The sequence below is a fragment of the Mustela nigripes genome, chromosome 14 (genome assembly GCF_022355385.1).
Source record: "Mustela nigripes isolate SB6536 chromosome 14, MUSNIG.SB6536, whole genome shotgun sequence".
NCBI lineage: Eukaryota > Metazoa > Chordata > Mammalia > Carnivora > Mustelidae > Mustela > Mustela nigripes.
This window is the reverse complement of record NC_081570.1, coordinates 93,828,983-93,853,968: the sequence shown is the minus strand read 5'-3', so window position 1 is coordinate 93,853,968 and position 24,986 is coordinate 93,828,983. Positions and strand designations below refer to the sequence as shown.

General features: G+C 43.5%; 2 protein-coding genes across 2 annotated transcripts in view; both read right to left on the bottom strand.

Moving 5' to 3' along the window:
- Positions 1-15,067, bottom strand: part of GNAI3 (G protein subunit alpha i3) — a 37,327-nt gene extending 22,260 nt beyond the window's left edge. The window contains exon 1 of the mRNA XM_059375662.1: positions 14,830-15,067. Within this exon, the coding sequence (XP_059231645.1) occupies positions 14,830-14,947 (118 nt within the window). The 5' untranslated portion in view covers positions 14,948-15,067. The remainder of the gene's footprint in view (positions 1-14,829) is intronic.
- A 1,402-nt stretch (positions 15,068-16,469) lies between these two features.
- On the bottom strand, positions 16,470-24,263 carry GPR61 (G protein-coupled receptor 61). The gene is made up of 3 exons (XM_059375659.1): positions 24,141-24,263; positions 19,006-21,252; positions 16,470-18,311 (listed from the first exon to the last, which is right to left on the bottom strand). Exon 2 carries the CDS (start codon positions 20,635-20,637, stop codon positions 19,282-19,284), a length of 1,356 nt encoding a protein of 451 aa, XP_059231642.1. The 5' UTR covers positions 20,638-21,252; positions 24,141-24,263; the 3' UTR covers positions 16,470-18,311; positions 19,006-19,281.
- Between the last annotated feature and the right edge of the window lie 723 nt (positions 24,264-24,986).

Below are 24,986 nucleotides of genomic sequence, written 5' to 3'. Positions count from 1 at the left end.
CAGAGAATCAGGTTCTCTGCTCAGTGGGGAGCCTGCTTCCCTTCCTCTCTCTCTGCCTACCTCTCTGCCTACTTGTGATCTCTGTCAAATAAATAAATAAAACTTTTAAAAAAATTTTAAAAAGAATCAATTTCTACCCATTTCATTAAGTTAATCCTATAAAGGTGCTGATTTTAAAGAAGTATGTTGCCCTGCCTCTCTCAAGTTTTTTCAAGGTTCCCTGATGTCCCTTTGTCCTTTTCTTTACTATCAAACTACATATATCCACCCAAGTTTTACTAAGCATCCAGTTTCACCTCTTAAAGGCACCTCTTACTGAATACAAAACTAAATATAAGATTTATCTTATTGGGCATTCCAGGACATTTTACAGAAATAAAGAATGAATGGGGGGGGAGAACTGCTTTATACCTAGTCTTTGAACCATGCAGCTTCCAGATCATCAAGAAGTGCTACCATCTTACCTTTCTTCCAAGTACGAAATCTAAGAATCATCTGGAACCCACTCACTCTTCTCGCCTTACATCAAGCTGTAATGAAATCTCTCTTCTTATGCATTTCTCAAATTAATCCTTTCTATTCTTCACATGGCTGAGCCTGACACTGCACCTACTGTATGTTACTGCTCTAATTTTTTGAAACTTCCAGCTCAAAGCCCCTCTTCTTATCATTTCCAAATGGCACTAATAATTCTCTAACATTTTCTATAACCCTTTATTATTAGGTCTGAACGCTTCATTTTTTAAATTTTTTTTTTTTTATTAACTGGAATTCAAAGGAACTGCAAAGATACAACCTACGGCTTGGAGAGGCAGGAACTGATGATGACTTCAGGCAGGAGGGAAGGAAATGGGCAGGGGACAGGATTTACAGAGAATAGGGTCTGAAAGGTCCCAACAACAGGAGGGAATGGAATCAGTTCGACTTAGAAGACTCATCCTTAAAACAATATACATCTAAATGACATCTTACATAAAGAGGAAGAAAGGATAAAGGAGGAAGCTATAGAGATTTTTGAGAGAAAAGGGGAAGAAATAGCCAAGGTAGATGGTCTTCTCAATAAAAGAGGGCAGGTAATCTGCAGAGGATAAAAGGGTAGAATTAATTTAGAAAAAAAAATTTTTTTTGAAGATTTTATTTATTTATTTGACAGAGAGAGACAGCGGAAGAATGAACACGAGCAGGGAGAGTGCGAGAGGGAAAAGCAGGCTTCCCACTGAGCAGGGAGCCTGATGTGGGGCTTAATCCCAGAACCCTGGGATCATGACCTGAGCTGAAGGCAGACACTTTATGACTGAGCCACCTAGGCACCCCTAGAAAAATCTTATTAACAATCAAATAGGGGCAACCTGGGTGGCTCAGCTGGTTAAGTGTCTGCTTCCAGCTCAGGTCATAATCCCAGAACCCTGGGGTGGAGCACCATGTCAGGTTCCTTGCTCAATGGGGAAGCCTGCTTCTTCCTCTCCCTCTGCCATTCCCCATGCTTACACTTGCTTGCTTGCTTGCTCTCTCTCTCCCTCTGTGAAATAAATAAATAAAATCTTAAAAAAAAAAAATCAAATAGAATGAGTAAGAAGTATGTGTGCAGGTAAGTATGATCACCAACAAGGGTCTGATGAAAAATAATTCACTAGTACATAATCTATTGTAAAATCATATTTACCTAAAAACGTCTTAAATTTTATTTTTAAGGAGCTACTGGACAGCAGACACCAACATGTGTTCTCCCTACTTCTTCCTGCAATATATACTACATTACAGGTATGAAAAACAAGAGATGTTTATAATGTCTTTGTAAAATTTTTATAGGTCAGTGAACTGCTAATGTAAGTAAATCATCATGAGTAAACATATTCAACTTACATACATACTGATGTTATTTTTTTAAAGATTTTACTTATCCGTTTTTACAGGAGAGAGAGAGTGAGCGTGTGCATGACCAGGGAGAGGGGCAGAGGGAGAAGCAGACTCCCCACTGAGCTGGGAGCCCGATACAGGACTTGATCTCAGAACTCAGGAATCCTGACTTGAGCCAAAAGCAGAAGCTTACCAACTGAACCACCCAGGGGTCCCGTAACACTAATTTTAAAAACTGATGCCAGGCATGCCTGGGTGGCTCAGTCGGTTAAGCATCTGCCTTCAGCTCAGGTCATGATCCTGCAGTCCCAGGATGGAGCCCAGCGTGGGGCTCCCCGCTCAGTGGGGAGTCTGCTTATCCCTCTCCTGCACCCCGCATTCCAGCTCTTGTTCTCTCCTCTCTCTCTCAAATAAATCTTTAATAAATAAAATACACAGAAATTAACATGAATAGATGGTTGATACGCAGAAACATGGTGTCACCTGGTATCTTCTCTTTTTGCCTCTTTCGCTTCAATTAAAAGAAAACTTAAAGCCAGTCCAAGAAACTACATTATGCTTTTACCCTCCCTGCCTTCCAGGCACAATGAACTTACTTATCTGTAAAACAAGGGTCAACAGGAGATGCTTAGAACAGTACCCGCTGTAGTAAATATTCAATAAATGTTACCTAGCTATTATTCATGAATGCTGATTTCACTGGAATACCACTCAGTAATGTTAAGTCCCCAAAAGTTTAACTTAATAAAACCTCTTTATAGATACTGAGGTTGGTTTGGTTCAAATTCCCAGCGGAAGTGATATAACTACTTATCAGCTAGGTCACAATAATAAACCCTAGATGAAGTCTGGATTCACATGCTAAAACAGCAATTTAGACCGTAAATGCCACAGCAAACTATGTCAAACCATTAACCATTTTCTCTACCCCACCATGAGGAACAAAAACAGTCTCTTCCTTAAATATATTTTAAGCCCTTAGACACTCCTAACTACTTCTACCTCCTCTCCCACATTCTCACCCATCTGTACTCCTTATAGCTTTTCTTTGAATGTTCCTCAAAGTTTTCTGTACCACTATCATGAGTACTTGTGGTTATTCCAGGAGCAACTGAAACATCTTTCCTTTTAAATACTCCTTTGTTTCTATGGAGAAATCCTGAAATTTCTAAAAGCACACATTATAACTAGGACATAGCCCTCTTTCTGGAGGTCTGCATAGCTACGTCCCAATATGGCACTATTTTTAGATAACACTCTAGCCAGTGCTAGACCAAGGCACTCTTCTTGGTCTCTCCAGAGCCCACCCATTAGCAGAATTACAATTGGGAAAAACATCATGGAGCAAATTTTTTAAAAAGGTGTTTTTTTTGTTTGTTTGTTTTAAACAAACACGTCTCTTGTATGTGCCTGGAACTGCAGGACACAAATACAATAAAGTTAAGGAATGTGTGGTCACATGGTGCAGTTAGATCTATCTGTGAAATCAGCAAGTTTCCATAGCCTAAAATATCAAAATAATCGCTTTACCTAGGCCACTGTCCCTCTTAAGTGTGCCAAGCCTCTACTTATGAACATCCCTGAAACTTCATTCAACTCAAACTTCCAACTCCTTGCCAAAACCATCTTCATTCCCTCTTAAGGGAGATATTACTCCTGATGGCTGACACCAAGTCTTACCTTTCTGCAGAAGTCCTAGAGATTAACTTCTAAAACTAAGTCCTAAACTGTCCTTCCCAGCCTCTTTTTATCTCTAGCCAGGTCTGGCTACTCTAAAAAAAATTATTTGACTATCTTTCCAGATCCTAATCTTGCTTTTCATAAGCTAATTGGTTTTCTTGATTTTTACTAAAATGATAACTAAATGATAACTCTTTCTAGTATGACCTGAAAACCCTTCCATATCTGTGTACTTCTTCCTCAAAGGCATGCTGACAAGGCTCAACCTGGCCCTTTAGCTAGTGTCAAACACCACAACACTAATACTTGGTCAAATTACTGTAATTACTTGAGTTTGTACCTGTTTATGACTCCATTAGTCCTAAACTCAAAAAAGCACACTCCTCGAAAGCACAAAACAATGCCTTCTTTCTGTTTCTACTACCCCCCCCATATCTAGGACAGAGTAGGCACATAATAACTGTGGGATGAACAGCTTGAGTTTCTATGAGATTCCGTAGTTGCCTAATCACATTTTGTAAATGCCAGCTGCCATGAATGGAATTTTCAATGTGGGCAGTTAACAGAAACAGAAGATTTCCATTCCTCTGCTATCTTTATTCAGCGCCACACCCCTTCCTGGCAGAGGTCTTCAACTCTCACCCCACAACTACATCTGACAATACAGTCGAACTCACTCACAAGCTCTATTCTCCTTATTCCCCTCTAAACCTCTCAAACCCTACACCCCAGCTCCCTTGCACCCACCATCCAGTTCAGTGAAATAAACTGCTACAAATCTGTCCTGAACATCCTATATCCCAACACCTAAAAGAGTGCATGAAACATACTACTCAAATACTTGTTCAGTGAATGAATAAATGAATAAATATATTAAAGGTAAAAGCAATACATTGAGATTGGGACAGAGATAATGGGTCTCTACTGTGAAAAAGATTTTTTTCCTTCAGAGAGGGAGAGTGGAGGAGCAGGAAAGAGAAGGGAAGCAGGAAGAGAAAATCTCAAGCAGCCTCCTAGCCCAGCATGGAGTCGGATCTAGGACTGGATCTCACAACCCTGATATTAGGACCTGAGCCAAAATCAACAGCTTTACAGGCTGAGCCACCCAGGTGCCCCTGAAAAAGAGTTTTCTGGGAAGCAATCACATACCAACAGCCAAAAAGGCTTAAGCACATATAAGAAGTTTTTGATAAAACTTAACTGATACAGGGGTGCCTGGGTGGTTCAGTCGGTTAAGCGTTTTACTTCAGTTCAGGTCGTGATCTTGGGTTCCTGAGATCAAGCTCTGCCAGGAGTCTGCTGCTCCCTCTGTCCCTCCCCCAGCTAGTGCTCTGGCTCTTTCTCTTTCTCTCTCTTGCTCCCTAATAAACAAAATCTTAAAAAGAAAACAAAAAACACCTTAACTGATATATTAAACATAACTTCAGAATATATGCCTGCCCATAACCCCTGGAGAAACCCCTCCTTAGCCTCCTCAGTAGGCAATCCCCCACATAACTGAGTCACGCCTCTCTCTGTGACTAGATAGGGGTAAACACCTGACACAGAAACCACTCAGTCATAGGCTGACAGAGGACCTACATCCTGTGTGTCCAAGCTCCAAAAGATGAGTAAAACCAATCAGATTATCTGAGGACTCTGCCCTAGAAGATACAGAAAAAGTCATCCTGAACTTCGAGATCACAATATGTGAAATCCTAGACTAAAGCAGCTCACTTCGCCACATAGCTCTCCTCAAAATGTTATCACTTGAGGATATGAAAAAGGTAACTTAAGTGTCACTAAAGATCATGTGGCCAATTAGAGGGAGAGTGGGATTTCTTCTTCACTTTTGTGATATATAAAAAGAATGCTTAAGGGAGCAGTTATTTGTGAGCAAGAAGAGGAATTATCCTCTGGCTGCCTCAATGTTCTAATTTTGGCCTCTGGTGAGTAAGTTTCCTTTTATTTCTTTAAAAGCAGGGCACCAAATAGCCATTTTGGTGCTAATGCTAAATTATATGGTATGTACATTGTACATGACTGAAACTATTTTTGCAAAGGTGTATTTCTTTCCAGCTCTGCCTCAAAATTTTCTTGTGATAGAAATGTAAAATACTCAGTTTTAAACCATACAAATAAATTTTTATATTTAATGGAGTGTCCTCCAAAGTTAATTGTAATGTTACATCCATTCACCAAAACCCATATATCCCTAAATTTTACACTTGAAAATGTTAGAATTATATCCCTACCTAAGTTTCCCAAACAATGATGCAGCATACAGCACTTTTCTACACATCTGTTCAATCGAATGCAAATACCACATTTTAAAAATTCACAAATAACAAACCATTATAATCTGAGTTGCCAGGTCATAAGGATTCCTACAATTTCAATTTCCCTTACCATATAAATGTTCATCAGTGCTGTAAGTCAAAACCCAAAAGTTTGGGATTCACACATGTATTTACTTTTACTAACCTTTCGTTACAGCATAAATTAGCAGTGAAATGAGGGAGGAGAATGCAAAGTCCCTAAATGATTTGCCCCAAATTATATCTATATTTATTTCTAGCTATAAAATAAAATATGGTTTTAAAGACTAAAAGTTCAAAAGAACACTCTCCAAATCCCCTGCATACCTTTCCAGCCTTATCTCCCACACTCCTCCTATACTAACCCTTTATCCCGGGCAAATCTAACTATTTGCTCACTCATACTTCTGAGCCTTTGTACATATTATTCCCTCTGTCTGGATGCACTTCCCTCTTGTCTTTGTCTTAAGAATTCCTATTTGTCCCTTAAGGTCCATGTCAGATATTACCTCCTCTGGGAGTATTTCCCTGACATGTTTCTTCATCCTCCTCCCCAAATCAGCTACTCCTTCTGTAACTACATTCCATACATATTAACCATTGTTTACTCCTGTATCTCCACAACTTTAACTGCTTAAGAGTTGTTGTTTTTTTTTTTTTTAAGATTTTATTTATTTATTTATTTGGCAGAGAGAGAGAGATACAGCGAGAGAGGGAGTACAAGCAGAGAGGAGAAGCTGGCTTTCCGCCCAGCAGAGAGCCCAATGCAGGGCTCGATCCCAGCACCCTGGGATCATGACCTGAGCCAAAGGCAGTTGCCTAACGACTGAGCCAGCCAGGCACCCCTATCTGCTTAAGAGTTTTGTCTATTTCTCAATTATCTCCAGGCTAAGAAAGTACCTGTGCACATAAAAGAGGATCAGAGATACCAAATCATAAATAAGTTAATAAATGAGCCTCCCTGGAGATACTGCCAACACTGAAAACCAAAAAGCTCAATAAAAAGGAGCCCTGACTAAATGCAATGCAGCATCCCCCATTGGGTCCTGAAGCAGAAAAAGAACATTAGTGGAAAAACTGCTGAAACCCAATAAAGTATGTAGTTTGGTTAACATTAATGCACCAATATTGTGCAATGTTGAGAAATGTACCATAGCTATGTGAGATGTCAACATTAAGGGAAACCAGGTGAAGAGTATACAGGTACTCTATGTACTTACATCTCTGCAACTTTTCTATAAATGTGTAATTATTCCATAATAAAAAGTTAATTAAAAAACTTGTAAGGGTGCTTAGCTGGCTCAGTTGGTTAAGAGTCTGCCTTTGGCTCAGGTCATTATCCGAGGGGGCCTGGGATCAAGCCCCATGCGGAGCAGGGAGCCTGGTTCTCCCTCTCCCTCTGCTGCTCCTCCTGCTTGTGCTCTCCATTAAATAAATAAATAAAATCTTTGAAAACAAAACACACACGCACACAAACTTGTAAGGAGTCTAGAAAAACTCAAAAAACTATAAATACTGATGAAGATGTGAATGTGGATTTTAGTTATTTTAGTTATTACCATAGTAACAAAAATGAAAGGGTAAGAAATATATTTATTATAAGATGAAAATATAAGATATATTTATAATATAGAAGATATAGAAAATAAAAATAAATATTATACATTTATATAGATATAACATAGATAATACAATAAATATATTGTATAAAAATATCTTTATATAAGATAAAAAATTAAAACAACAATAAAAACCCAAAACAAACAAACAAAAAAAAGCAGAGAAGAGGGGGTGGCTGGGTGACCTAGTCGGTTAAGCGTCTGCTGGCTCAGGTCAAGGTCCTGGGATACAGCCCTGAGTGGTGAGCTTCCCTGTTCAGCTGGGGAGTCTGCTTTTCCCTCTGGACCCCCTACCCTGTGCTCTCGCACATGCTCTCCCACAAATAAATAAATAAAATTTAAAAAAAAAAAAAAAAGAAGCAGAGGAAGAAAGGAAGGAAATTAGTTTTTAACCACCTGAAATTAACTAAAGTATGTGAGGATTTATTAATGCTAAGAAACGGTGAAAGAGATTTGTATCACTAACCTGAAGTCATTCAATGTTTATTTTCAAAAATAACTAACTCAACATTGAAATAACTGCCATGGAAAGTTTAGGACTGCATTATCCTAACACATACATCAGAACCACTTTACCTATATAAATCATGGTAGTGATTATATCATTACATCAAACAGAACCCTGTTTTGAAGTTATCAGTTCTGATGTTCTAACTTCATGAAACAGAGGGGGAAATCTTCCATCAAAAGCATGTCACTCTAAAACAATCCTATAATTTACATCTGTAAAATATAATTTCCAAGATCCTGGGAAAAATCCATTTCCATACAACATTCTCCATTTAATAAAAAAGTATAAAAACTAGGGATATCAATACATGACTAAAACAGAAATCCAAATCCATTATACAATCTCCATAATAACCTCTTAAAGTTCAAGTGATTACTATTTTGATTTTAAAATTCAACTACTAGGGTGCCTGGGTGGCTCAGTGGTTTAAGCCGCTGCCTTCGGCTCAGGTCATGATCCCAGAGTCCTGGGATCGAGTCCCACATCGGGTTCTCTGCTCAGCAGGGAGCCTGCTTCCTCCTCTCTCTCTCTGCCTGCCTCTCTGCCTACATGTAATCTCTCTGTCAAATAAATAAATAAATAATCTTTAAAAAAAAAAATAAAATAAAATAAAATTCAACTACCAAAGGAAATTACAAGATGACAAGAAGCAAGCTACCTTTCTAATTAGCTTTAAAGAAGTCTGATTTAGGGGCGCCTGGGTGGCTCAGTGGGTTAAAGCCTCTGCCTTCGGCTCAGGTCATGATCCCAGGGTCCTGGGATCGAGCCCCGCATCGGGCTGTCCGCTCCGCGGAGAGCCTGCTTCCTCCTCTCTCTCTCTCTGCCTGCCTCTCTGCCTACTTGTGATCTCTGTCTGTCAAATAAATAAATAAAATCTTTTAAAAAAAAAAAAAAAAAGAAGTCTGATTTATATGGTCCCCATGTCACCAGAGTAGTAACTATTAATATCAGACCACATAAATAAAAGCAGGAGAGGGGCACCTGGGTGGCTCAGTTGGCTAAGGGTCTGCCTTAGGCTGGGGTCATGATCCTGGGAGTGAGCCCTGCCTCTGACTGACTCCCTGTTCAGTGGGGAGTCTGCTTCTCCTTCTCCCTTTGCCCACTACCAAATAAATAAATAAATAAAGTCTAAAAAAAAAATAAGGGCAGGAGATACAAGCACAATTTCAATACAAGAGGGTAGGGACACCTCCGTGGCTCAGCTGGTTAAGCCTCTGCCTATGGCTTAGTCATGATCCTGGGATAGAGACCCACATAGAGCTCCTTGCTCAGCAGGGAGCCTGCTTCTCCCTCTGCCTGCCACTCCCTCTGCTTGTTCTCTCACACAAATAAATGAATAAAATCTTTATAAATAAATAAATAAGTGTATGTTTTAATCATGGTGAGACTTCCCTGACTATAGAGCAGTAGATTTACATGAGCAACTAGAAAAACTTTAGAATACTATCTATTTCAAAATTAAGCAACAAAATTTTTCTAGGTATAAAACACTAACAATGATCCCAAAAACTCAGTCTTTTTGTATGAATATTAGAAACATTTACCCATTTGTGAATTACACTTGGTAACAAAAAAAAGTCCCTAACAGCAAAATAGTAATGGAACAATGAACACACTAATATCTCCACTAGCCCTTAACAAATCTCTTAAACTTTTTTTTTTTTAAGATTTTATTTATTTATCAGAGTGAGAGACAGCAAAGCAGGGGGAACAGCAGGCAGAGCAGGCAGAGGGAGAAGCAGGCTCCCTGCCAAGTGAGGAGCCCAATGCAGAACTTGATCCCAGAACCCTAGGATCATGACCTGAGCTGAAGGCAGCCACTTAACCGTCTGAGCCACCCAGGCATCCCACAAATCTCTTAAACTTTTAAGTATCTTCCAAGTCCAACTTGAAAATCAAAGGAAATCCACTAAAGACTATACCCTCCTGAAATTTGTTTCTAAGATTACCAGGCCATTATTCAGGTACAAGTCAAACAAATTTGGTTTTCTGGTTCTTCTTTGTTTGGTTTGTATCTGATATATTCATTTCTGTTACAACTTACTAATACCAAGACATGAAAAATAGGTTACTTCATCTACATAGAGAACTGTATCAAAACTGGGGCAATTAAACAGTGCTCCAAAGACAATGTTACTCAGCTCAAGCAGCTTCAATTACATGTATGATACAGATGACTGCTAAGCAGGTAACAGATAGCCTGGAGAGATAAAGGCTTAAAGGTAACTTTAACTTTCTAAACACTGAAAAAAGAATTTTACCAAAATGAAGACAGTTAAAACTGGAGGGAAAATCAAACACTACAACAGTTTCTTCTCTTTATATTCTCTTAAACATTTACATTATGTGCACTTTACAAATTTGTGTCTTTAAGGTTTTCCTAAACAGCATTATTACATTAAACTAATTTCAGTCAAATTCAAAAACAAGAGAAATACCACCACAAAAATTACTTAAGGTTTAAGTGAATTAGAGGATCCTAATTCTTTGAACACAACTTAATTTCTGACATACTACCACCAAAAATATCATAGAGAACAAAGCATTAATCTCATTTTGCATAATAATGTTTTCTCAAGATCTGCTAAGGGGAATTATCAAGAAATAAAATCTGAAGATAGCACAGGAGTAAACCATTCAATAACTTACAAAACTAAATTATAGTACTTAATTCTTTTTAATATCACAAGAGTGATATTTATTAAAACTCCTTGAAAACCTTTGAAAAGAATATATTATTTGAAAAAAATCATTTGTCTGAAACACCCTTGAAAAAAGTAGCTAAAATGAAAAGCTTTCACAGACATTATCATAATAACAGAAGTTACCTATACTCAATACTTATTGCTAAACATTTTACATATATTATCCTATCGCATATTACAAAACAGACATCACCCCCACCTTATATATGTGAAAATAAGATTCACTGGCTAAGTTATATGCTCTGGGTCTCACACCTAGTAAGTGAAGGTGAGAACTGAATTCATTTCTATGTGACTCTGAAAGCAAGTACTCTTATCCATTCATTATACCAGTGCTTCCCAACTTTTGTCACATGATGGCACACACTGAAAATGATAGTATTTCTAAGGCTTACTAAAGTAAGCTGGAAGGGCTTGGAAAAAATAATATGTATTTTCTTCATATCATAAAATTATGACATGAAAAAATACAAAGTATTACAGATGATAATAAATACTAATTGGCATAAACCTTCCTAGTATTTGCAACTGCCATGTTTCCAAAGTTTAAAGAAGAAATCATACTAAAAAATGTTCAAATATCATTTCAACTGTTGCAAAATTTCAAAAAGTTATGAAAATTATATAAAATTTCAAAACTATAGGGGCGCCTGGGTGGCTCAGTCGATTAATCAGCCGATTAAGTGTCTGCCTTCAGCTCAGGTCATGATTCCAGGGTCCTCAGATTGAGCCCTGCATCCCCTGGGGAGCCTGCTTCTCCCTCTCCTTTTGCAGCTCCCCCTGTTTGTGTGTTCTCAAGCTCTCTGTCAAATAAATAAATAAAAACCTTAAAAATTTTAAAATAAAAAAATGAAATTTCAAAACTATAAAAAATGTACAAACAGCACACTTGTATACCATCCTATATACTGCACTCCAGTTGGGAAGCTTTGCATAATATAATTTTGTCTTCCTACATAATATTGTTATTAAACATTAATTTGACATTATCAAGAACACACCAAGAAACTTCCCAAGAACACACCTAAAGGAAATTCAAATCAAAGGTAATCAAAAAACTGTAACACTTAGGTATTCCTTAACTAATAGAGCCCACCCTGGCTTCTTAATTTGAATTTCTATAGTACCTATAATCTGTAACATTATTTTTGATTTAATAATAACAATAATAGCGAGGTGCCTGGGTGGCTCAGAGGGTTAAGCCTCTGCCTTCAGCTCAGGTCATGGTCTCAGGGTCCTGGGATTGAGCCCCGCATCACATCGGGCTCTCTGCTCAGCGGGGAGCCTACTGACCCCTCTCTCTCTGCCTACTTGTGATCTCTGTCAAATACATAAAATCTTTTTTAAAAAATAAATAAATAATAGCAATAATAGCTAATATTCACTGAGCTAATTCTATGTGCCAGGCTGTATTCCACTTTAAATTATTATCATATCAATCCTCATAGCATTCCTATAGTGCCTCTATTTTCTCTATTTTAAAGATGAGAAAATGGAGCAGAGCAAAACTGACTAAGTAACTTTCCCAAGGATACAGCTGGTAAATGGGAATTGGAATTTAAAATAGTCTGACTTTATAGCTCTTGTTGTTATCACTATACTAAATTACATCCCTCCAAAAAAAAAATTAAAAACCCCAGTAGTATCTAATGAACACCTGTTAGGTGAGAGGAAAAACACAGGTAACTGAATATACCTCCACTTAGACTAAGTTTGACAGTTTCAAAGTGATGAAGTAAAAATGACTTTTATGTGCATCAAAGGAGGTATTCTACAGCAAAAAAAAAAAAAGTTATCCATATACTTGATGAGTGTGTTCTGCTTAAAGAAAATAAGGGATGACTTTAACTTCTGTGCATTATGATATGATTCAAGCAAAAACATCTGTGTCTGCAACTATTTATATCTGTTAACTTGCTCAAGAATATTAAAAAATCTTACTTAAAACAATGAAATTGGTAAAAATTAAAAGCAAATGTTTTAGTACTTTGATTTTTACTTACTGCTTTTGCAGTTTGCTAAGTCATCATGTGTTTTATTTTGTTTTTAATTAAATACACTATTTATAAAATCCCAAATAAAGATTTTTCCAGACATTTGCCTGCCTAAATTCTGCCTGCCAAATCCTGCCATTTGGAAGAAAGCCTCAGTTTATAACTGTATTACAATAGGCTAATGTCCTGAGGGGATCTCTGATGGGCTAAGGTAAAACAAGGCAAGATGAAAATACACCTGGGGCGCCTGGGTGGCTCAGTGGGTTAAGCCGCTGCCTTCGGCTCAGGTCATGATCTCAGGGTCCTGGGATCTGATCTCAGGGTCCTGGGATCGGGTCCCGCATCGGGCTCTCTGCTCGGCAGGGAGCCTGCTTCCCTCTCTCTCTCTCTCTCTGCCTGCCTCTCTGCTTACTTGTGATCTCTCTCTGTCAAATAAATAAATAAAATCTTTAAAAAAAGAAAATACACCTTTAATTTCATAACCAATCAATCAATACAGACAACATTAATGCCTTGAGTATTATGGCTTATGTTAAACATCTGAAAGAGCCCAAGGAGCAATCTCCAACATTAAGTGGTTTACACTAGTAAATATTTAAGAAGCATCTACTATGTGCCACGGACCATGTTCATCCACAAATGATACCTGTTAAACAGAGAGTGGCAGTCTAGAATTACAATTTGAATCCATTGTTATGAAAGGTCAGATAGTCAAACCAAAAGCTCAAGCTCCAATGCATAACTTTTCCCCTATATCTGAAGAGCTGTTCCTAGGGCTTCTGCAATCTACAAACCACTAAATATGTCAATATGAAGATACTGGCATGGGGACCCAGCACAACCTGGAATACAAAATAACCCTTGTTTTATGGTGGCGCATTCTGTTCTCCAGAGCTTTATACCATGAAATTGTGGCACTTCTCCTAAAGCAACTTCTTTTTCTCAAAAATTGTTTTTAAAAGTTCTATTAAAAAAAAAAAAAGAGGTTCTATTGCTTACAGAAACCATTACTCCTACTTATTCTTCTCTAACAGAACTGTAGAAAATACTCATAGTAAAGAAACTGTGACTTAACTAATTGGTATGCTGATGCCAGGGTACTTTATATGATTTACTGAGGCTCTAGAAACCAGTTTCAAAAATGTTTAAACTAATCGTGCTGAGTAAAATGCATCTGACTGTACCTAAAAGCTGCTCAAAACGAATGTCAGGTGAAATAAACAGTAATTTTCTGAAGCCAATGTTTTTAGTTTGGAGAGACAGCTCACCAGAAGTCTGTCACAGCTTTTTTAATGTACCAAATTTCATAATTTATTCTAAGGTAACTCCATTCCCACTGTCCATCATACTTAGCAACTATTCAGCAACTCTCAGTATGTAATCTATTGTCCACTACATCTTTTGCTACAAACCTCAAACCATCCAGTCCTTAAATTTCCTCAGCTCACACCACCTCCCCTTTTATAAAAACAAGGGAAGTTGTTATAAAACCTCAAGAGAGCAAAAATGATAGAAGGTGGAAAAGGATAAACAGCCTCTGCACCCAAGCTCTTTTCCTTTATACCTGAGACTTGTAAATTATCTCAACCACACACCTTCATGTTCCTGGTTAATCCAAGGTTCCTCCACTTATACAAACAGTTCAAAATGCCCACTTGCTAATAGACGACAGGGTCCTTACGTGACCACTCTGTACCTGCCCCTCCATTTACATTAATCATTCAAGCATCCCAACTTCATCCAAGAGTATCACCATGTTCTAAACTCGTAATCCATTATACAAGCCCCACACACTCTAACCCCTTGCAAAACCTTCCCTAATATCGGCTCTTCCTTTACCAGCGTTTCGCGTACTCCTAATACAGTCTCACTGTCCTCCTGCCCCGTACTCCCAAGCTCTCTACACTAAAGGCCAAATCCAGCTCGGAGTCACACCCTCCCTCCAGCCCAATTCCTACAATCCTAAACCCCACCCCCTCATCACGCCCTCCCAGGCCTAAACCACCAACCCAACACCCCGCCCCGCGGCCGTCACGCCCTCCCGATCCCTTCGGGGTCCTTTCAGCCGGCCGGGACTGACTCCCTCCACCCCCCGCTCCCGCAAGGGCTCCCAAGTGCCTAGGCCCTCCGGTTCACCCCGCCAGCTGCCCCCCCTCAGCCCCTCACCGAGTAGCAGCAGCTTCACTTCTTTGGCCGCTTTCTCTCCGTCCTCCCGCAAGTTGCGGTCGATCATCTTGCTCCGCTCCACCGCCGCCTTGTCCTCGGCGCTCAACGTGCAGCCCATGGCGGCGGCCGGGAGAGGGGACCGAGCCCGGGCTCACTCAACACCGCGAAGTCTGCGGCTCTGCCGACTGAGACAGCGTCTACTGCTGGGCGGCGGCCCTCTCCGTCAGCTACTTGAGCGCCCGAAGGAACCGGATATCCGGCGTTTACGACACTTCCGGCAACGCCCCAAGGCGGTTGCTGCTCAAAACTCTTCGCTGGGGTAGAGGAGGAGTGACGGAAGGCGGAAGTACGAGGAGAGTACCGGTGAGTCCGAGCGGAGTAGCGGTGTCTCGTGGAGTACCTGGTACGCGCGGCTCGACTTTAGTGCCTCTTTTCGTTTTCGGCTGCCTTATTTGAGTTAATGTAGAAAAAGCAGGGACTGGCTTCCCCAGTTGGTGGCGCCTTCCTGAGGTCACACAGCAAGCTTTGGAAGAGGGGTGGGGATTCCCAGATACGAGTCCACAGCGCGCACAGGAATTTATGCTGGGAATTTCTCACTGGCCAGAAAAGCCCCCTTGATTTCTGGCTGTGGAGACCCGAAGCCCCTTCCCAAGTGTACAACACTCTGTCGGGGTTGTCTTAACCCGATCTACAGGATGAAAACAAACAGCAGAGCCTAGGGCCGGCCACGCCTCACATCTTCAGATCTGTAAGGCTGACCACGCCTAGGACCTTAGCATCCCCTTCTCCCCTCCCCTTTGTCCTCCCGTTTCTTGCTCTCAGAATGTATCCAGGTCCTTGTGCCGTTATCTACGAATTGCCTAGCGACTGTGTTGACAGAGGGCCACCTGAAATCGCTAAATATTCTATTACCTGAAAGGTAAGCGTGTAGTTCTCCACAAGATGTCCGTGATACCTTTCTCCAATATAAGCCACTTTAGCGCGGATAAATGACTGATTCCGCGTTAGGTGCTTCGGACTTCTACCAAGATCAGTTAACCTCGGGCCCACACCCCAAAACAAACCAGTGCCACCTGTGAATCTCCCTACTGAAATTTCCTGTTGTGGTACTACCCGAAAAGGGAGGGTCTAGTAAATTTGTCTGTCAGCTCTAGCATCACCTGAAAATAAACCTCCATGAAAAAGCCCCAGTCTCCGAGCCTTTTCATTCATAATCCTGGGTACTACCCATGTCAGTGGCCGTGAATTACCTTTACTGCCAAATAGCTGCACAAATACTATCACCATACATTCCAGAGAGAACTCTTGTTGTCCCCCAAACCGTTCCCCGAGATTACAAACTATTTCCCTAATAGAATCTAAACCTTAGCATATAAGGTCCAAACAGAAAGGTCTATATTATGACAATTCATTAATTAGGGATTTCTTGAGAGCCACCGTAAACAACTTCATCCACTATAACTTCATAATGCCAGTTCTTGAAAGTTTGAAAATCCTCCTACTCATTCCCAAATAACTGTTAGAATAAAAAGGATGGCTTTGCCATAATCAATACTTGTGGGGGAATAGGGCAAGAGGAAAGGGTAGAATCAATTATTTATTGAGTACCTATTTGCCAGGTATGGCTAGGTGCTTCCACATGGTCATCTCTTTTAATCCTCACAACAACCCTGTGAGGTAGGTAATGTTACCCCTGTTTTTACAGATGAAGAAATAGGCTCAGAGAAATTAAGCATCTTTCCCAAGTTCACACAGTGAAAAGTAGATGTCTGCCTCCAAATTCAGCCCTTTTCTACCATGCCACTGGGGAGACCTGACAACAGAAAGTTTTCATCTAGGCTTGGAAGTTACCCCAACACCACCCAGGTGCAGGAAAAGTAACTGACGGGTCAGATGTCTCAACCTGTTGATTCTTGAGCCCACTAGAGAGGTCAGATTTTGTCCAGCAAGAGCTTTCACAGCCAAGAACTACACAGCAAACTTTACCAAGTGGTCCTGGTGATTGGAAAACAACTGGAAGATGGTCATGGCAGAAACTGTTGGGAGAATTGTCAACATAATAGAAATTTTTATTTCCTTCATGATCCACTCAGGGAAAAATAAGTGGCAAATGAACCAGCCTATGTCAAATTCTGTAATAAACACCAGTGATTTCAGTGTCAGGAAATACAAGCCTGAGTTAGAGATATCCTTGCACTTAAAATTTTCTTTTTTGATGGATGTGAAGGAAGGGCTGGAGGGCAAGGCAAAGGAGAAGACAAAATAAATTAACAAAATGGCTGCCAGACAATGTTTCCTGTTCTCCCCTCTCCTCACTCCCTCTCCCCACCCCCAACTCCCCCATGCAAGCTCCTTTCCTGTTTCCACTGGACTCACACTGCCACCTGCTGGCGATGCTTAAGGCCTACTAGCTGAACCCTGATGTTTGAAGAGAACCCCTTATCTACAAGTGAGATGTCTCCCTTCTGAGTTTATCTTAAAAGGGAGGAGAGTGAGAAGAGCATGTTTTTCAATCACGAAGGATTCTCCTTGATAGATGTACTATCTAAGGGATTTCTTCAGTGTAATAGGTTCTAGACTAAAGTAACTTTGGTGGTAGGAAGACAGAAACCTATAAATTCTCCTACATCTAAAGGGGGAAAGCTGTTTGCCCAGTTTCTTAATAAATTCTTTTCTGCAGCTAGAATTTCATTTACAACCCTCACACGTTCCACAATCCACAGGAAGCTTCCATGTAGGTATCTTGCTGCAGTGGACTGAGCTCCAATGTATTCTCCAATATATTTCTCAAACATTCTTTAATGCTTTACCGGATATAAGTGCTCTGTAAAAATACAAGGTACCTGATAAAAGTAGACTATGAACTCCTCAAAGGCAGTGACTGTGTGGGTCCCAGAGAATACTAGGTATTCAACTATTATGCACTGAATTGAACTGAAATAGTAAATGTTGATATCAGAATAACTTTTTATAATAAAAAGTATTTATTGGCCATTCAAAGGGGAAACTATCCCACTCCCACCAGCCCGTCTTCCCTTTAATGTTCAGTGAGCCAGGAATTTGTTCAAATACAGATCAAAGCACCCTCTTGTCCTGCCTCAACCCTTGAATGTTACTTGATCCAACTGAGGGAAGTGGATAGACAAGTAGTCCCAGATGGGTGTCCTGTCCAGTTTGCAACTATTCCCCCTCCCTTGCAAATACCACCACTGATACCAACCAACAAGTTCCTACAGTCTCAATTAGTGAACATCTGAACCCAACTCTCGGGCCCTCTCTCCAACCCAGGGCTGCAGATAGGAGAGAGACTTAAGTCTTTGTCACTGAAGCTAATTTTGAGAGCGATGGATGGGAGTAGGAGGCATTTAATGGACCATGGAAACCCCACCCTTCCCATTCCCAACCTTAGTCTCTTGTACCCGATAGTCCAGGGGGCTGGAGGTGGGTCACTGCCTTGAGGAGAGAGATCAAGGAGGCCAATCCTAGGAAGAAAAAAAATTTACAGTATTATTGGTCAAGATGATTTTCTGGCTTCTCTGTATGCATCCACCTTAGCAATTCAAACACTAACCCCCACCTTCAGCCACCCAAACCCCAATCTCTCCACTTCTTCATTCTAAAAAATAAGGATAAAGAGCCATCTTGTTGTATCCTTGCCTTTGCTGAGATCAAGCTTCCAGCTTGATCAAGCTGGAAGCTTGATCTCCCATGTGCAGGAGAGAGACAGCAAAATAGAACAGAAGGGCTGTTCCCAGAGGGTGGGACAGAGCTGCAGTCAGCTTTTCTGCCTTCTCCTCTTTGTACCCTGCCTGCTATTTCCCCTTGCTTCTGGCCAAACTTAGGAAAGGAATATACCCAGCTGGCCCTCTCTGGTTAAGGAAACCTCAGTTCTAAAACTAGAAAAAGATCCATTAGCTCAAATGGAAACACTTAGCTGTACTTCGTTTAGTTCTTTTTAAACCTAGCAAGGAAAGGAGAAGACACAGGTCATTTTCTTACCTTGCTTGAATACAATTACTGCCCTGTACAATTACACTGAAAAATGAAATACCCTAAGGGATTCCCAGGATAACTCCAAACCCGGCCTGCTGCTCTATATCCTCCAACTCCTACCCTTGGAGAGTTTCCCTGCTTCTGAGGCATGGAAAATTCACTGGTTGAAAGGCATCATCTCACCTTCGTGACCCTTTATTCTCATTACCATCTCACCAGGTTCCCTCCCCCAGTAGTCAAGGATCATAGCCATGTCCAAGGCTTTTGCCACACGTTCATCCTCTCTGTTGGCATTGTTCCTGACCCAGAAAACACTAAGCAAAAGCTGTGTGTAGAGACCCCAGCCCCAGCCCCTGCTAGCTGGGAATAGGTAATCCCACAAGGTGGGATTCACTTCATTGAATAACTTCAGTTATAAGTGGCCCCAGCCCCATCTCCCTCCAAGTGGCTAGAAGCCCATCATGATTCCAGTCGAGGTGAGGGGGCGGGACGGAGGTAGCTGTCCGACATGATGATGTCGCTGGTGAGTTGTTGCTCCAGGAACTCAGAGGTCTCTTCAGCTATCTGGCCTGGAATTCGAAAGTCCACAGCAGGTGTCTCCTGCTTGGGGCTGGGGAGGGGTCGGGAAACCCAGGACTCCGTGGGACAGCCTGTACCCTGAAGGAACTGCAGAAAGTTCTCTTCAATGGAGCCCTCCCGGCTTGGTAGCCTCAGCTCCTCCTCTGGAGCCGGCTTGAAGAAGCAGACAAACTGCTTGCTGAGCTCCCCTCGGATCTGCCGGTTGAGACATCCATAAAAGAACGGGTTGGAAGTGAAGCAGAAGTAGCCTATCCAGGTCACGACATTCTCCACCTGCCCAGTCGAAATGGGCTGAGCACTCAGGGCAATGTAGAGGTGGAAAGAAAAGTAGGGCAACCAACAGAGCAGGAACTGTCCCCCCACAGCCAGGAGGACCACTGCAGCCTTCCCTCCCCCGAACGTCCGGTGTGGGGTGGTCTGGGGGGCCCCCGAGCTGGTGACCATAGTGGAGCGGCTGCTGAGAGACTCAGAGCGTTGCCGGGGTGTCTCCATCCACGTGGGCAGCGGTCCGTGCTGCATGGCTGCCACTCGGGCTACTCGGAACATGCTGCAGTAGACCACAAGGATGAGGAGCAGAGGCAACAGGAAGTAAAGGACAGCAAAGACCACCACGAAAAGCTGGCAGTAGGCACTGCGGCTCCATTGGAGTGAGCAGCCTGGGGGGACGCTGAGAGCTCCCTCCTCCCGGGAGGCCCTTCCCAACACTGGCACAGAAGCCATGGCCAAGGCTTTCACCCACACGCCCACCAATACAGAGGCCACCAGCCCCAGCGTCATGCGCACCTCATAGCGCATGGGATGGACAACATAATAGTAGCGTTCCACATTGATGGCCGACACCGAGAGAATGGCCAGGCTGACGAAGCATATGCTCAGGAACAAATAGAGGCGGCAGGCGACCTCCCCGAAGAGGTCATGGTCAAAGAGGGCAGAACTGGAGAGCATGGCCAGGGGCATGAGGGTCAGGGCGGCCAGCAGGTCCACCAGGCAGAGGTGGAAGACGAAGACAAATTTTCGGAGGGCGGGTGTCTTGGCGATAACAGCCATCACAGCAGCATTGCCAGCCACAGCGATCAAGTCCAGCAGGAGCATGAAGAAAAGGGCTACAGATTCCGAGGCCACGTCCCGCAGCCCCACCTCTGGGACCCCACTGGCAGTAGAGGGACCTGGGGTTTGAGGGACCTTCCCCAGAGTGGAAGAGTTCCCTGATGACTGGGGGATGGGAGAGGACTCCATGGGGCCGAAAGAGGACACCCAGGGCACCTCCTGTCACAGGCCCATCCCCCATCCTAGTCCAGTGACCCTGGGATGGCCAGCCCAGGCCCAGGCTTAACAGGCTTGCCAATTTTGTGTGGGGGGATGGGGGGAGAGGGCGCCTCCTGCTGGAGCCTCCTGGACAGGCTCTAATCGCCAGCCTTCCAGGCCTGGCTGTGCATGTAATAGAATGGAGGGCTCAGAAGCTCATCTCTGCTTCCTGGCTCTGGTCTGCCTTTGGTGACCTGGAAGAAGCAGGAGACATGATTGATGCCGGAGCCTCACTCACTCAGCACTCCACCTTCTGACTGGTCGCCGGTTCCTTTTTCTTTTCCTTGCCTCTATTCTCCATGCCCTTTTCCTCTCTCAGGGACTATTATCCAGAGATTCTAAATCCTCTGTCTCCCTCTCCTAGGGTCCCGCTGAGTTTCAGGATAGTGCCCCAGTTTTCAAGTTGCTTATGTAAATTTCCTGATTTCTTGTCTCTCAGAATGGCAGGAGCTGTTGGGGCATAGAAGGGACATGAGATCCGGTTTCCAGTCCCAGGTCTGGGAATTACTGTGACTCTTTAGGATTTCAGTTTCCTCATGAAGGCATCTGTAAAAGGAAGGGAATAACGGCCACTTCATGACTGTTTGGAGGATCCTGTGAGACTTCATAACAATACCACCCATAAGCGCTAACATTTATAAAGGTGGTTTCCAAATGCCCAACCCTGTTCTAAGCACTGTATGTAAATAAGCTCATTCAAATCCTCACACAATCTCTGAGGCAGGTATTACTCTCATCCCCATTTTGCAGTTGGTGAAACTGAGGCCCAGAGAGGTCAAGTAACTTCCAAAGGCGGCAAGGTCTGGGTATGTACCCAAGAGCTCCGGCTTCAGGATCAGTACTCCAGCCCACCTGACCATGCCCTCCACAGCAGCTGGAATGCAGTAGGCATTCAGTAAATAGTTGTTGGATCTGAACCGTCTCTAAAAATGTCTGTCAGTGCTCTGGGACTACCACTGGGAAGAGATCACCTGAAAGGGGGGAGGACTGTACTTTAGTCTCCTGTGATATCACCAGCCCCAAGACAAAGAGCTGCCATCTGGGGAAGGAGACTGGGGTGTCAGCCGTCCAGGCTCCACTGCCCCCAAAAGCCGGAAGGGCATAGGTCACTTGAAAGCTGCCCTTCTTCACCCACTCATCAGCCTCGCAAGGCCACTGTGCTCCTGCAGGTGGGAGAGGAAATGCTCCTAACCTCCTACTCCCTGGGTCTGGATATCTCTGCTCATTGGAGCAGATCCCTGGCCCAGAGTCCTCTTGGCCCTGGACTGTTAGCACACTCCAAAGCAAGGATGAAGAAGTAGGTATCTGGGGGGGCAGGGATAAGAGTGGGGAGGAAATGGGTGACCATAAAGCAGAGAAGACAACTGGAAGGAATAGGGAGGGGAAGAAGTCTGGGGTTTCAGCATCTCTCATTTCTCCTGACCAAATGACAGATCAAATGTTCTATGTGTCTCATTATCCATATTAAGTTTGCATATAATTGAAATAATAATGAAATTAAAAATTATTTTCATTTCCATATCCGATTCTTGCAGTCCAGTTTCTCCCAGTATGATGTGTGACAGTATGCAAATTTGAGGCAAACTGTGGGCATGCCAAGTCTGATGGGCTGTCTGTAGACAAGTCACAAGTTTCCTGGATCATGGTATCCTCGTCTGTAAAAATGGGAAGGTTGAACTGGATGACCTCCAAGATTCCCATATCAGACAACATTTGATGACTCTTGAGTTCCTGGGCCACCAAGGGCCTGGTGGTTACTCGGTTTAAAAACCCACACCTCTCTGACTACAATAAAGTGAACCACGTGCGGCAGACCATCCCTGTTCCCTCCCCATTGTGACAGCCTTAAAATCACCCTTGGGTTTGGGCATTATCACTAGCTATGCACTAATTTAACTTCAAGCCTGCCATGAGTGCAGTAGGTGTTCAATATAGCTTTGTGAGTTGTATCAAATTCAAACTGGTCTGTTGAGTCCCTGCCCCTTCGTACCAGCTTCAAACATACTCAGTAGGTCAGCTGTGTGCCAGCCAGGGGACTCTGCTCTGGAAAGGGTAACCTGGTCTCCAGGTGCCACCCTAACTTTGGACAATTGCCTAGGGATGTGCCTCTCCCTGGGGATAACAAGAAGCTTGTTTCACAGTTAAAATGGCCACATAGACTCGGGATCTACAGAGAAGGTGAAGAGAGGGCTCAAAAGTGGAGACATCAGCTGCTCATAAGACAGTCTGCCAGGAAAAAGCCAGAAAGCTACGGGAGGGGAGGCATCTTTGCCCCTTACTCTTCATGCTGTGGCTTCCTCGTCCCTTCCAGCTGGGAATGGGGCCCAGAAGACGTGGCTCTGAGGCCCTGGGAGCTAAAGGAGTAAAGGCCCTCTGTGTCTGCATGGACATCAAGAGTCTGCCAGCTAGGCCCTCCCAGGGTCCCAGACTGAGGGAAGCAGACATGGTTTCCTCGTGGAGATGGAGAGGCTACTGTGCAACCATGATAAAGCCCTAGACAAGAAAGCACTGGACATTTCTCGTTTCCAGAGCCCCCTTGGCCTGGCCAGGATCTCTACCCTGACTCCTAAATTCCAGGATTCCCATTTCCGTCATAACAGATGGACCAACATTCCTCCTCCCCAGCACTCCCTCACTGACGGATGGGGGTTAAGGAGGGGAGGACTGTACATCATGGTGTCAGGGGGGAAGCCCAGAGAGCCTCACTCCACTCCTAGCTCACATCATCATGCCTTCTCAAACGCTCTTGTCTTTCACACTGCTTCCTGCCAGCAAGCCCTCCCTTACCTCCAGGACCTCCCAGTACCTAGCAGGCATTGCCCCCACAGGGGCTCAGGTCTGGCCCCCTAACCAGGGCATGGTCAAGTTACAAATATCCTTGTGTCAGGATGCAAGATGTGCATAAGTGCCCAGCCCAAGGCCAAAGAGGTGTCATTGGGATTCGCATGCACCTGTTCCCCAAATACGGAGAGCTTCCATCCCAGGAACCTGAGCACGGCCTTCCTTCAGACAAGAGCATGGCCCTTCTCAGCCAGGGGAGATCTCCAGGGGGCAACCACACCTCTCCCCAGTAGAGTTGCCCACACCCAGGATGCAGAGCTGCCCATCAGCCTACATACCAAGGGACCTGTTCCTAGGATGCGGGGGACCCATTTCTATGACATGGAGTAAGACAGATGGGGAACCCTGCCTGTCTGTAGGATGTGGGTACTCCGTCTGGCAGGAGATCAACCCCCATCTCTAGGCTTCAGAGGTGCCCACACCCCAGTACTGCCTTTGAGATACCTGGGAGCCCATCCCTCAACGAAATTGCCCACCATAAGGTAGGGTGGGCTGGTCCTTGGGACACAGAGCTACCCTCCTGCAGAGTACCTCAGCGCAACCCAGCAGGCCCTGGGACTGGTCCCATTCCTGGCCTAGTCGGCAACTCCTACCTTTGCTGAGCAGCTCCCCGGCTCCCATGTGATAGCTCCTCTCAGCTGATGCTTCTCCAGGGCTGCTGAAGCCTGAACCACTGCAGTGAGCAGTGAGAGGCAGCCGGCAGAGCGGCTTGCTCAGGGAGCTTCTGGGTCCTAATGGCCTCCTGCTTCCCACCCAGCCCCTTGGAGCCACTGAAACAAGGAGTCAGGCACCAGTGCCCCTGCGGCTGACGCTCAGGGGTGGTTCCAACCACTCTCAACGTCTCTGGGGGTGCTGGAGTGGCATGTCAAAACCCTCATGGGGCCAGGTGACTGTGGTCAGGAGAGAACTTCCTGGCCCTCCTAATGAAGTATAAAAGGTACTTAGGATCAGAAAATCTAGGTTTAAGTCCTGGCTCTGGCACTTACTAGCTGTATGAACCTGGGCAAGTCACTTCCCATTTCTGACTTTGGTTTCTTATCTGTCCAAAGAAAATATAGGCTAGACAATCCTAAGGCTCCTGACAGCCCTGCCATTGTATGCTTTTGTGTGACGTCAGAACAAAGATGCTCTTGCAGCAGGCCAGTCAGTGGAGACACAGAGTACTAGGGTTAGGCCTGGCTCGGGCTAAGGTCCCAGGGGCTGACTCCTTGGACAGTTGCCAAATGTGTACAGTGGACAAGTTCAAGAGCAGCATTCAGGCTTGGAGGGGAGCTAAAGGACTCATCCTAACCCTGCCTTTGTCCCCCAGAAATCACATTACTATTGTTTTCTTAGATTGTATGATTATTTGGTGTGGACTGTGAGAACTGATGGAGATGGGGGCGGGGAATCTAACATCCCCACGAGCCTCCACAGGTGCTGCCACCACAGACTGTTCC

Bases quoted from the DNA above. Each gene is read 5' to 3' on its own strand.
- GPR61 (XM_059375659.1), bottom strand. From the start codon at position 20,637: ATGGAGTCCTCTCCCATCCCCCAGTCATCAGGGAACTCTTCCACTCTG.